General features: G+C 35.1%; 2 protein-coding genes across 3 annotated transcripts; both read right to left on the bottom strand.

The window, feature by feature from the left end:
* Nucleotides 1–877: 877 nt before the first annotated feature.
* Nucleotides 878–3,371, bottom strand: LOC133797709 (uncharacterized protein At2g39795, mitochondrial). The gene is made up of 3 exons (XM_062235721.1): nt 3,097–3,371; nt 2,625–2,977; nt 878–1,311 (listed from the first exon to the last, which is right to left on the bottom strand). Exons 1-3 carry the CDS (start codon nt 3,250–3,252, stop codon nt 1,131–1,133), a joined length of 690 nt encoding a protein of 229 aa, XP_062091705.1. The 5' UTR covers nt 3,253–3,371; the 3' UTR covers nt 878–1,130.
* A 747-nt stretch (nt 3,372–4,118) lies between these two features.
* Nucleotides 4,119–12,262, bottom strand: LOC133797708 (nuclear pore complex protein NUP1). 2 transcript variants are annotated; one of them, XM_062235719.1, is made up of 9 exons: nt 11,855–12,262; nt 10,928–10,974; nt 10,261–10,376; nt 9,665–9,908; nt 9,220–9,531; nt 9,037–9,129; nt 8,185–8,955; nt 7,313–7,854; nt 4,119–6,355 (listed from the first exon to the last, which is right to left on the bottom strand). In XM_062235719.1, the coding sequence occupies exons 1-9, from the start codon at nt 12,144–12,146 to the stop codon at nt 4,636–4,638; spliced, it is 4,137 nt and encodes a 1,378-aa protein (XP_062091703.1). In that variant the 5' UTR covers nt 12,147–12,262; the 3' UTR covers nt 4,119–4,635. The 2 variants fall into 2 exon arrangements, with proteins under 2 accessions (XP_062091703.1, XP_062091704.1); XM_062235720.1 differs by having other exon boundaries at nt 10,928–10,968.
* Between the last annotated feature and the right edge of the window lie 1,756 nt (nt 12,263–14,018).

Below are 14,018 nucleotides of genomic sequence, written 5' to 3'. Positions count from 1 at the left end.
GATAGAATAGAGGCCCATTTAGCTATCTAAAAATGTGATACTTTGCTTTAGGGAATAGATTGAAGCCACTCCTTAGACAGGTATCCATCACTCTTCCTCTTTTTTCATGTGCTACTTATTATTGTGTTTGTTTATGAAAGAAAAGCGTGTGGTACTTGTTCCAACTGTGAAACGACCTTGTTTTTCAAAATACAAAAACAAAATCTAGTGCTCTTTGTGTGGACCTTTGAACAAGATTTCATTTTATTTTATTGTTGAAAAAAATAGTCAGGAATTTAAGGAGTACATCATCCACTTGCCCAATCAATCTGGAAATAACCAAGATAAGTTTTTCTCCTTTTATATTGCCCCCACCCTAAAAAGATCCTCATCTAGTAATGTCACTAGGCCCATCAGAGGCACCAACTGTCAGCCCACCAATATCCACAAATGACAACTTTATAGCTGTACCATTCCAGTAACTCTAGTTTCTAGCATATTGACAAACTAATAACTTCTATGTACATTTTATAAAATCAAACATGGACTTGAACACTCAACACTTAGAATCATTCAAGCTTAATATAATTCTGATTAATAAGATAATATCAGTGAGTAATTAAGGGATATATTGGCTGAGGTTGAGTAGAAGACTTGCATTCTTTCTGGAACTGATTGTGAATTTTGAAGTCCAAAGTGAAAACAATGAGTTTGGCCATGGTGGTTGAGTTGGGTTGTGTTTCTTTCTTAAAGGCAATTTCGAATAACAAACTAGGAGACATTTGTGAAGAGAAGCCCAACACGGTTCATATAGACACCAAATCAAGTTAGTGCGCTTTGATTTGTTATCCAATATCACCTATGACTATTGTAAATGTAAATCATTTAGCACCAAACATGATAATAACTCGCCTCCATTACAGGAATGTTCTGCATAGACAAAATGTCAAATGGTTGTCTGAATTTTCATAACAAAGACTGATGGCCAACAAGTATTAGCTTGTTGTGTCTGCATTACTGCCACATAAAAACTGCAACAAGTAAAGAAACCTATACTCACCAGCAACCAAATTGAAGCGGCGCCATTGAGTATCAAGGAATCTAGTATAACAATTGATTGAAACACCTATATTCTAAACTACCTTATGAAATTAAGCTTCTTTAGTTGACTTGTTTTCGCTTATGAATGTACCCACTGATTTGAACCACCGCATAAGGTTTCTGTGATCTTTTACATAGAGCCATGCTTGAAGAAATTGAAAGAGACTATCATTCACACCTCGCTCCTCTATGTAGTCATGGAAAGAATCTCTCATCCTCTCATCAATGTCTCTGTAAGAATTTATAAATCAAATTAAACACAATTTCTTTAGCATGTTAATAAAATTGAAAGAAACAGAGGGAAGTTCTATGATGAAGTTCAGTGTATTACGACAGCACAACTTGAATAAACAACTGAGGCATTAGGAGTTTATCCCTTTCTAATTCAAGTTCATGTGGTTCAACTGAAGCATTAGGAGTTTAAGGTGACATCAGGTATGCCAAATTCCCATTGCTGGAGGAACTCTAGACTATAAACCTTTTTGCCAACTAAATACAGCACAAGATGGTGATTTTTAGAAATATGTTAAACTATAAGCAGCAGAATCCATATTTTGCACTTTTTCAAGAGATTTAGGGATAAATGAATAAAAATCTTCAGAAAAAATAACTGAGACCATTGGTTACTTTTACTCAGTTTTAGGCTTATGTTCGTAAGAGATTACGCAATGGTGGTACACTAGATATAATCTGTGGGAAAGAAATAATCACCCTCCCTCTTCACCTGCTCCAATATTAAGTACACATTATTAAACTATTATTCGGTTAGTATCCTCAATCCAAAAGTAACCTTCAATGACGTCCTATTGACAGACGATGGAAAGAGACGGTTGATATGGTGAAATGAAAGCAACCAATTGGTCCCCAATGGACCCTACTGAATTAGTAGTGCTCCAAAATTCCAAAAAAATGACATATGTCTACTGCATATTTCCCAGGCGCTAGCTAGCTACTAAAATTTACCACCAACTATGTATGTAATCCTTTATTTCCTAAAATTTCATACAACATTCAGCAAAAGAGTAAGCCCCTGCCCTATCCATTTCATCTGTCAGCATCACGAATCCTAATTTTCTCATGGCTCAAAAGGAGCAATTGGGCATATGTATATAGCAAAAATTTTGGGGGGTAGCTACCATGTTTCACCATCTCGATGTAAGCCTTTATCTTTTTCTCCTCTATATCCCTAAAGCTCCATACAACACTTGCCAAAAAGAATAGACAACAGGCCACTCATCCCATCCCAATAAACTACCCTAAGCCATTTCACAAGAGGCTAAGAAAGAAGTCCTTTGATTATTTTTCCTGCTATGAACTTTATTAATACCCAAATAAGCTAAACTCCCTATTTCAAAAGTTCAAGTGTTCTAGGTCTTGAGTCAAAAAAAAAAAAAAGCTAAAGTGTTCAACTTCTAACAAGTATAAGATCCCGTTTCCGAAAAGAAAAAAAAAACAATTCAAACACATGTAAATGCAAACAATTCCAGATTCAAACCCCAAATAACAAAAATGGAACATAAGCATAATAACAAAGTGATTCTTACTCGAAAACAGGGCCGTTGTATGTGGAAGGAACTGTAAGAGAAACTGAAGCAAAATTCTCGTCCTTGGATCTCATGGATACAGAGTGAATCCCCAAAGCATCGGGATACAACCCACAAAGAAAATGCAGAGAATCCGACTGTCCGGGCTTCGAAATGTCGACGTGAATAAACAACTGGTTGATATCTTCGTCGTCAAGGTCACCGCCATCGTCTTTATCGGCACGGGGGATAATGTTGGCCATTCTCATTACAGATATACTAATCTCCTCTTCGCCATACTTTTTCCTCAGGACCGGACCGTTCCCATCCAACGCTGCCTTAATGATCTTGAACGACGACGGAGGATTCACTTTCTGAAAAGAAAAGAAAAAAAGCACACCCATTCAATTCAACCAAAAATACAACACAGAAACGCGGTTTTCTTCAAATAAATCAACTGAAAATACATATAGAGAAGGAGGGCGATACGTACAGGGGGAGGGCTCATTTTGGAGACTTCGAGATAGTGTTCTTTGAGGGATCGGAGAAGCATGGAGTTGACAGCGGAGGAAACGCTGGTTGAGCTCCTGGTTGGTAGCAACCGCCATGGGTGGCTCTGGAGTGCGGAGCTTATGACCTTCTTCCACATTTTTACTTGCTTTGTCTTAAACCCTTTTTCTCTATCTTAGGGGTTTAGCAATTAAAGAAGCAGCCGGAGACGAAGAAAGAAAGGAATGAGCGACCCCCCACCCACCCGCTTTGTTACGAACGGGTCGGTTCGGGTCGGGTCAGCCAGACATTCTAGAAGAATATTAAATACATATATAATTCAGTGTTCAAATATAAAAATTTGTTCAAAACACACAACACACTTATTAGTACTCAAAATATTAATTCTAATACAACTTTTTCTGTTTGAAACCAAACTATATTTTTGTTATTATGAGTCATTTTATCCCAAAAAGAAATACATAAACATATATGTTAAAATGTAAATATGTTCTACAAAACTATGGTTTTCAGAGGCAATATTTCCTTGAATTTCTCTCGTCTATTTGCTATGCATTCGTTTGGTCACAAAAGGAAAGAATAGCAAGTGCTCTTTTTTCATACTCCACCCAACACCTTCAGTGAATATGGAAGACACGTCTATAATATCTCTAAGTTAAGAGTAATAACACGTACTAACGCAGCAGTTTAGTATAGTCAATCACATTTATTAAAATTAAAAATTACTGTTTTAAAAAGCAACGACACGTCACTATGGATAATATTTTAAATTATTAAGTTAAATAGGATTTTCATATACTAATTAACATAATTTATACCGTGAAACCCATCCTCAATAAATTAAATGATATTGATTGCAATTAAATAAATGTAATTGATGTGAAGAACTTGTCACACAAGCGTAAAATGCTTTTGTGTAAATTGTGTTTGCACCTATGATTCCTCGTAACGAATTACATTACTGATATCCTCACTTACATAAACTGTACAAAAGTAAAGAAGGGCTGCACAGTGTTAACTCGCCCTTTTAATAAAGAAGGGGAAGCAAAGACTTCTCATTAACAGATACGCATACCAATTTCTTTTATGTTACAAATACAGAGTACACTATAATAAAGAGAGAAGAGTCTAATGGTACAATTTGACCAAACAGGAATACCTTTAATCTACTCGTACTACAAGTACAAAGCAACAGAAACATAATCGTCCTTTAAGGCTACAAAAGATACAAAATTGTGAGAACTTATGCCTGCATTGCGACCATAATTTTCCCTTGCAATCAAAAAAGAAGAAATAAAAAAGGACAGACAATTTTTTAGTGCAAGATTTTCCGGTGTTCTGAAACCCTTTACTGGGGGGGTTGATCATACCTTTTTGTCGTTGTATCTCGTATCACACCATTCTAAGAGGACCCACCCCCCCACAGCAACCTTCTGCCCCTGATCTTGTACAGAAATATTTATTTGCAAATTGCAATTTTTTTAAGATCTTCAATAGGAGAACAATCTTAGAGAGAATCTTTTCACTTCTTCCGCTGCTTGCTTTTAACTTTTATATACTTTCTGTTGGACTTGTCAACTCCACTGCCACCACTCCCCAGTGAGAAGTTGCTTCCATCAGCAATTAGACCTAGACTACCAGCCTGAAATGGAGATGGGTTCTGAGGATTAGCCAGATTTGGTTGGCCCCCAAATTGAAATGGATTAGCAACTGAGGGAGCTGGTGCTGAACCAAATGCAAAGGGCGACGGAGCTGGGGAAATAGTTTGTTGCCCAAATCCTGGGACTGCGGGAGCTGATGCCTGAACAGTGTCCTCGGCCATGCTGTCTTCCATACTCATTTGATCATTGTGGCCTGATGAAGCACCAAAAGCAAATGTAGGACTAGGGTTTCCAAACACAGGCTGTGTTGTCGACGCAGGACCTGAAGAGGAATTGAATAAGAAAGGGGAACTTGAGGATGCACCATTAGATGATCCAAACATGGCAGGTGCACCATTGGTAGCAGCAGGTGTTGATGCTCCAAATATAGACGGTGAACTGTTTGTGGTAGTGCTAGCAGCTGAAGTTGCTCCGAAAGAGAATGTGGTTGGACTAGCGTTGAAATTGAATACAGATGGAGATTTTGAAGGTTGCCAATTGGAAACAAACACAGTAGGTGTACTGCTACTGCTGGAGCTAACCAAGTTGGCCTCTGACAAGGAAGAAGAACCAAGTCCAGGAGTAGCTGCTGAACTAAATGGTTTAATAGAAGTTGTTGAGCCAAATGGTGAACTGCCAGAAGAGAAAGTGGTACTTCCAGACAACCCAAATGTTGGGGAGGATCCTGAGGAAGAACCAAATTGGAAAGGTATGCTCTGAGAAAATGTTGCAAGACCAGTCCCAGCGGGGGAAGCCTGAGAACTAGGCGCAAATGAACTACCAGCACCAAAAGAACCCTGAGACTGGGTAGTAGAAGTTGATGAAGTGGCAACAGCAGAAAACCCAAGGATTGCACTCCCAGAGCTTGCATTAGCAGGGGCTGTGGCACTGAAAGCTGTGGTGCTTGAATTACCAACAGACGTGCCCTGCTCTGTTTTAATGGCCCCACGATTAACATCAGAAAAAGTTTCAGAAACTGGTGGAACTGCAGGTGAGGCCGTAGAAAATTTAAATGCAGAAGCAGCTGATACAGAAGAGGTTTCCAAAACTGGTGCAACTCCACTTGGGGCTGTATGCCCAAATTTAGTTACAGGTGAAACTGGTACTGAAGAAGTTTCAGTATCTGGTGCAATAGCAGTTGAATCAGTAGATGATCCAAATTTAAAAACAGATGGAGCTGGTACCGAAGAAGTTTCTGTAACTGATGCATCTGCAGGTGAAGCCTTAGAGGACACAAAAACAGATACGGGTACTGCAGGAGCTGGAGTTGAGGTAGAGAGACTACCACTGCCGGTGGCAAATGTAAGGGTGCTGGGAGTGGTAATATTGCTACCACTGTTTCCAAAAAGTGCTCCATTTGATGTGTTTTGACTTGTACTGGAAACTACAGGTGTGGAAGATATTGAAGCAGAAAATCCATTATTGAGACCAACATCTCTAGGTGTTGTTCCAAAGGCAAATATATTTGTACTAGAAGTTGAAGCTGCAGACGGAAGTGCAGTCTCGGATGCCCTAAAAGAAACTCCTACATTTGAATTATTCTTATCTGGTTCAGGCGACTTTGGAACAGAATCTACTGCACCAGTTGCTACTGTGGATAAGCTGTACAGAGAGCATAAGGCAAATATAAAATATTCAGACCAATTTCAAAATTACAATACAATTAAGCAGTCCCCAACTCAAAAAAGAGAATAAAATGAGATGAAAAAAATGAAATCAAAAAATAAATCACTATGTGGATTAAGTAAACCAATCAAAATTCACTCCTTTCTATTCTTTTAATCAAGTCTCAAGAAGTTGGACCCTACCAACGACTTGTGCATCAAACATTTCACATCTTACGATCTCACAAATTCATTCACACCCAAATTTCTGCATCATGCATTGGCATTGCATTATAACCTCTAGACTACATAGCAATTCAACCACCAGGCAAAAATAATGAGGAAAAAGAAATTTGAAAGGGAAAAAGTGTACACATTGTATTGTACACGGCACAAGTCAGTTAGCAATAACCAACAGTTTTATAAACATGGCAAACAAGACAAGAAATACAGAGCAGGGGCCTACAGACATCAAATACTATTAAAGAATGACTGGTTCGACTTTTATCACAACAAAAATACCATTCCATACTGCAACAAAAATCATGATCCACGAATGTTGACATTGCAGGTTCCAATACATAATTAGAAACTTTCTCTCATAACTACCCTAGCAAGTAAAATACTTCCACATTCACACAGACAGCAAACCATAGAAAGCCCCCAAAAAATATTATGATTTTTTCTTTCAAGGAACGTACATACACACATGCAAAGACACACAAAAAACACATTTACTTATTAAAATCTAGGCTCCCCACCTATCCCTACAATATTTACGGATCATAAAACTAAATTACTATGTAGGTGCCCAAAAGGGATTAGAACTTTGAACCTCAGACCTAGTGGGAGCAAACCACGTCTGACTATTTGAGCTACCCCTCTTGGAAACAAAAGACACATTCATAAATATAAAACCAACTGCAATGCAATAAAACGGCATCACTATACTTACTTGCTTGAGGTTCCAGGCTTTGAGTCGGAAGAAGCACCAAAGTTTACAATCTCAGATCCACTTGCTGAAGATGAAGAAAACATAAACTGTGAATTTGAAACTTTATCAGCACTTTTGAGGCCTAAGTTGAAGACTGGAAAGGCAGCATCTGCATCTCTTGATGATGAAATTTTATCCCCAAAGTTAAACATGGAAGGAGAAACATTTGATTCCTTCAGCGGAGTAGCACTATCAGTCGTTAAGAATGACACGGCTTTAGAGACAGTAGGGGCTGTCGTGCTGGGAGATGTACTTTGGAAAACAAGGTTGGTGCTCTTTTCAGCAGTCACAGACCAAGCAAGAGTTCCAATATCATTTTTTTTATTCAATTCAGGTGCTGCAGGTTTAATTTCAGTCAAAGCTGAAGCTTTCTCACGTATAACATCTTCAGTTGCAATGCTTGTCCTCTCTATCAAAGAGGAATTCTCTTTTTCTCTCCCCTCACCCAACGAATTAAAAACAGACCCATTTGAATGGCTATCATCATCCAAGTCAACAAAATCCTGCAAAAGAATATTCATAAAGTAAAAATAAAATTGGAGGCCATTTAAAGGTAAAAAAGTACATGCATATGAAGAAAAAAATGCACAAGATAAAGTATGTGGTTATTAATAAAAAACAAAAAAAACCATAAAAAAAATGCTAAGTATCTTTCAAGTATATATATATATATTATTTTTGAAACTACGCTCCTCACTTGACCCTATAATATTTGGGTACTAAGAAACTATAGCAATTGCTATGTAGGTGCACGTGATTTTCTTAAAAGCAGCTAATAAAGATTAAATACAGAGAATCAAATAATGAAATGTCCTCAAATGTTGAGGATATACCTCGTGTGCACTCATCCGAAATGTCCTTCTCTTATGTTGAGGATATGCAACGGAGTTTGATGCAGCAGGTACTGAAGTTACAGTACTAGGCACATTATCTTTTCTAGGCACAATAGAATTCGCACCATTAACTTCTGACACTGAAAAATCTCTATCATTCATTTTAGAAGTGGATTGGCCATAAGGAAAATCATATTTAAATGGACCATTATCTTTAGCCTTGTCTAGCCTTTGCGAAGTAAACTCCTGAGCATCAGGCAGTCTCATATCAAGTGAATCCTCCAAAGACTTGTTATTTTGGATATTACTGAAAATTTTTGACGAGTCCACATCCTCAAGGCTTTTCAAAGCCTGCCCACGTAGCATAGATGGTGATAGTTTACTAGGTAATTTATCCATTGAAGCATATACCTTGGACTGAGATGATTTGTCCTTAGGTGAGACCAACTTATCAATTTGCTGCAATATTTTTGAGGCCATCTCACTGGATTTGAAGGGAACAGTAGTGTTAGACACAACATTTTCCCCGTTATCAGTTGATGGTTTAAAGAAATTACGTTTAGGTTCACCAAATGGTGGCTTAAGTACTGAAGACGATGGGTTTTGATCACTCTCAGAACCCAGTCGACTTCCAGCTGAACCGATAGGGCTACCAGAGACGGGTGAACTCAAGCCTCTTGAAGATAGAAGGTTTGGTTTCTGTCGAATTCTACGTATAGCACCATAGGATCCAATGTCATTGTCCAAAAGTGAACCTCTGCGTTTTGATGACTGCATAGAATTTAAAAAATAAATATTTTTCAAAAAAAAGTAAACAAATGACGTAATCTTAATAATGTCCAGAAATTGTACCCCCTGTTTGGATCTAGAAAGTAGATTTTGATCTGGTGCATGCTGAGAAGATGATGACGGGCCAGTATAAACATCAATTGCCTTCTCACCACTCTGGAATGCAAACAGACTGGTGTAAGGTCCTAAATCACAAGTATTTTGCAAAATTAAATAAAAAACAACATTTACAAAAATTATAATAACCTTGAGGCTAGTGGTCTGATAAACCCGAGAATATGGCGTTCGGGCCATACTATATATAGCAGATCTTCCTCTAGATCTTGGGGTTATAAAACCATTTTCCCGAGCCTCAACATGGCCTGAAGTCCTTGGCACAAATGGTGTAACAGGTAATTTCGAAGGAGAAGTTTGATTGCGGGTGTACAAAGCAGTTGAATTCTCCTTTACTGCTTGACTTCGAAATCCTAACATCGATGGAGATATGGGCCTCTTATGCATGTAAGATTTTGCAAGTTCTACAACATCAGTAGGAGAAGCAACATCCCCTTCAAGGACCTATCACCATTATTACATCAAAACGTGGTAAGGGTGCTTAAATTCTGATGCTTTCTAAATTGTACGCACAACTTACAAAAGCTCTTAAAAATATGGACAAATGAAAAAATTAAATAAAATTTAATTATCATACAGTTGAACTGACAACAGGAGGCGAAACAAACTGGCTTTCTATCATATTTCCCGGCACAGGAGTTTTTGGAAATCCATCGCTCTCTATCATATTTCCTCGGACTACAGTGTCGGGAAATACCTGCTGTCTATCAGCAGATGCCACTTGTTTTATAGGAATCACTTCAGGCTTTTTCTCCTTATCTTCAATTGCTAAACCAATAGTTCTTGAATGTAGTAGAGCTGTCAGATGATCAATCTCAGATCTGCATGGTAATTAACATTAATGACATCAACATCACAACAATATCAGCTCATGTCAAAATAATAATAATAATAATTAAGCACTCTTGGTAGGGAGAAAGGAGGGAAAAACAAAATCCTAACAATAAGCCATACTGTTAACCAAAGCATGCATTGGCATGATAAAAGAAACAATAAAGATATATGGTCACAACATTAACCGGTACTAAGAAATCGATAGTATACAAGATTTAAAGTGAAAGGATGTACTGTACAGGGGTAAAAACAGTACTTTTAGCACAATGCTGACAACACTTGAAAATTTTATTAAATTTAAAAATTAAAACACCACACAGCACAACACAACAAACTTGCCTGGTAAAGGTTTTTTGCTGCAAAATTTGCTCAAGCTCAGTCAATTCCCCTCCACTAAAGCTAGTACTTGGTCCATTGCTTTGATCAATGGCTCCTTTTTGTGCTCCAGAAGAATCCTATTCTCAATCAAAAAAAAAAAATCAACAGGAATATATGAGCAAAAATTACCCAAAAAAAATAATCAAAATGAAATTACACAGCAGTATGACGTCTGAGTAAATGACAGGATATTATTCAATGACATGCGACAAGATGGCTTTAAATAACTTGTCGATGAGCAGGGAGAAACAAACTGAATTACATTCTTGCAATATTTTGGAATGACATAGCAAGGTCACATCCTCTCAAGGCTCAAGAGATATGTACTCTCGTACAACACTCATGATTCATCACCTTCCTTGAAGAACTTTCAAGATAGATTCATCACCTTCCTGAAGTTCTATCTCTAACTAAGTACGCACTAAATGAAAGAAATAAAAATACCATGCCAAGGATGGTCATTTGATATAACCTAAGCTTGAGTGAAGAAAAACATAACTAAATACTGAAATGTTAAACTAATTAAAATTTCGAAGGCATACTATACTGTCTTGGTTAGAGTAAACAAAAGAGTTGCAAATATGCACAACTATAAATGTAAACAAATTGCATAAGTATTCAAACTTACTGTGGCAACTGTTTCTTGTTGCTTATTTCCTGCTTCGCAGTCTGCCTCTGTATAATTTTCAGATATTAATTAAAAGAAAAAGATAAATAATTATTTATGATAAAAACATAATATAAATATCAATTAAAGTACATGGAAAGTGGATAGAAATCAGTGACTGCTACAAGCAAGCTATAACACGCCAGCATCAACCTCTACTGCTACAAGAGGGATAGCTTGGACACAAGTAGAATGGGCGTAAAGTAATTTTTACATGAAGAACGGACATGGCCTATAAAACTAATTACAGAGAATGCAAAAAATCTTGTTACTTGCTATTCAAGAATGGGAATTATGTTCTGACAATAGCCTGGCTGTGGGTTTGTGAAGGCGTAATACACTCTTTTTTCTAAACTAGGCTTCCCACCTAACCCTACAAACTCAAACCTCAGCCTTGTGTATGTAAACCATATTCCTAGCCATTTGAGTCACCCCTCACTACAAAACCAGTTGAAATTTTATAACCAACCAAATCAATATATTTTAACTTTGTCAACCAATTTTCCAGTTTTCTATTACCAGTATAATATCATACATACTTGGCATTTAGTAATAATTGAAAATGCAGTACTCCTGAGCAAAAAACCTAGCTCCTGAGCAAAAAAACCTAGCTCCTACAAATGCTGCCGAACAGATTTGGCCAAGTTTAATCAACCTGGTTCCGCAACACGTTAATATAAAACCAATCCGACAAAAAGGACTCAATTTCTTACAACCAGCCATCTTGTAGACCAAAAACCTCTGTATTGAACAAAACCCTAATCTTGAATTAAACCCTAACCTCACCAACAAAGATATAAATACACCCATAATATTATACAAACACACACGCTCGGGATTACATTACCCTCGTAAATGAAATGTTTAAAAATATAATAAATAAATAACCTTGCGGTAACGGTGATGATGGCGGCTGCGGCTGCGGCTGCGGCTGAGTGAGGCGTTTTGTGAAAACGGAGGAAAAAAGGCGGTGGGCACTAGCACTAATGAGGCGGTGGGCCGGATCGACGAGCTTCGAGAGCCAACCTCCTCCATTATTAGGGTTACGAAACACCGTGGGAGGGCGATCGTATGGCGTCGAATGAGTGGTCTTCCTAAAAGGCTTCTTCCGAAACTTCCCTCCCGCCCCTAATCCCCCGCCTTCGTACGGTTGCTGCTGCTCCTCCCGCGCCGTCGCCATGAGAGTGAGAAGGATGGCAAATTTGAAAGCTTTAGGGTTTGAGTCCGAGGGGTAGAGAGAGAAAACGGTGGAGAGAGAGAAAGTGCGGCAATAACAAAATTAGGGTTTTTAATTACGGAGAGAGAAGGGGGGAAATGAAAAAGGGAATATAATAATAAATTATTTGGAAAAAGAAAATGAAAAACATAACATGTGCAAATGTGTATTATTATTATTATTATTATTATTATTATTAGATTTTTTGAACACTCAATATTATTTTCTGAAAATAAATAAATTACTTTATGGGGTATCCAACGAAAATTTAAACAAAATGTATAATTATTTTTATAATTAGTGATGTAAAAAAATAGTTTTAACAATTACCTATTCAAAATATTCGAATTTTGTTAATTAGGCCATCTCCACTAATGTAAATATATTTTTAAATACTATATTTTGTTTGTTTTATTTTCATAAATAATATGAAACATACATTTTTTACAGTAAATACTGTTGCACTTTGTTTGTTAGATAACATTAGATTATGCACTTAACAATCCAAATTTTTGGAATAGTTTTAGTTTTATTTTTTAATTACAATCTTTATAAATTATAGTGTGTTAAAATTTGTAAAAAAGTTGGGTTTGGTTGAGATTGAATGGGAATGAATGAATTTGTTTTAGAGTATCTAGTATGATAGTATGATGCTAAAAAATGAGTTATAATAGTGTTGTTTGGTAATACTTAAAAAAATAGTTTTTTATTTAATTAATTAAAATTTTGAAAATTAAATATAAAATGTATTTGGTAACTCTATTTTTATTTATTATTTTTTTAAATTTTAATTAAAATTTATTAAATTTTGAAAATATAAAAATTTTTTAAACAGTTTTCAATTTTTCCTTTTTTCTTTTCTTCAAATCAACACTTATATTGTAAAACAAAAAATAAAAATAAAAGTTATCAAACACATTTATTATTTTTTGTTTTTAAAAACAAAAAACAAAAATAGTTACCAAACATATTTTTATTTTTTAAAAATAAAAAAACAAAAATTTTACCAAACGGCCCATAATAATTACAGGATTAAAAAATTATAGATACAAATAAATTATTTTAATATAATAATTACATGATTAAAAAATTATATTTTAGTTTCTTATATTATAATAATTTAAAAACCTAAAACATGAACATAAATGTTAATGTGATTGTTTATTTATAAAAAAAATATAATGTGTTAATAATAAGTGTAATGAGACAATGTAGAAAAAATAAACATTTATTATTACATTAAATTATTTCTCAAATAATAAAATTTTATCTTTACAAAAATTAAATTTAATATGTATACTATGATTCAGTATTTAAGCTGAATTCAACTCACCTTATATTTTGAATTAAATTTATACAAAATATTATATTTTTCAAACCAGTCAATTTTATTTGATATCTCTTCTATATAAAAGTGTGTAGATAACAAATTTTTTTTTGTTTTAACGGATTTTTTTTGTTAACTTTAACGGAATATTTTTATATTTAACAGAATATTCTAATATTTAATGATAAATTGTAAACATGATTTAAACTTAAATAAATAAATAATTAAACAAATTAAAATAAGATATTTTTTAGACATTTTACAATGATAATTATTTTAAAATAATAAAATTATATATTTTATAACTTAAATAAAATTTAATTAAACTTAATATTATATTAAACATATAATATATAATCATTTGTTGTCACTGCCAAATTCAAAAAGTAAAACAAACATAAACTTAAACAAAAATAAATTAATTAATTAGTTAAAATAAGATATTTTTAAGATATTTTTTAATAATTTAAATAATTAAATCATATTTATTTAAAAATAATATAAAGGCA

This window comes from Humulus lupulus, chromosome 8 (assembly GCF_963169125.1).
Source record: "Humulus lupulus chromosome 8, drHumLupu1.1, whole genome shotgun sequence".
Taxonomy (NCBI): Eukaryota; Viridiplantae; Streptophyta; class Magnoliopsida; order Rosales; family Cannabaceae; genus Humulus; species Humulus lupulus.
The sequence above is the reverse complement of the archived record's forward strand: the minus strand, read 5'-3'. Positions and strand labels throughout refer to the sequence as shown.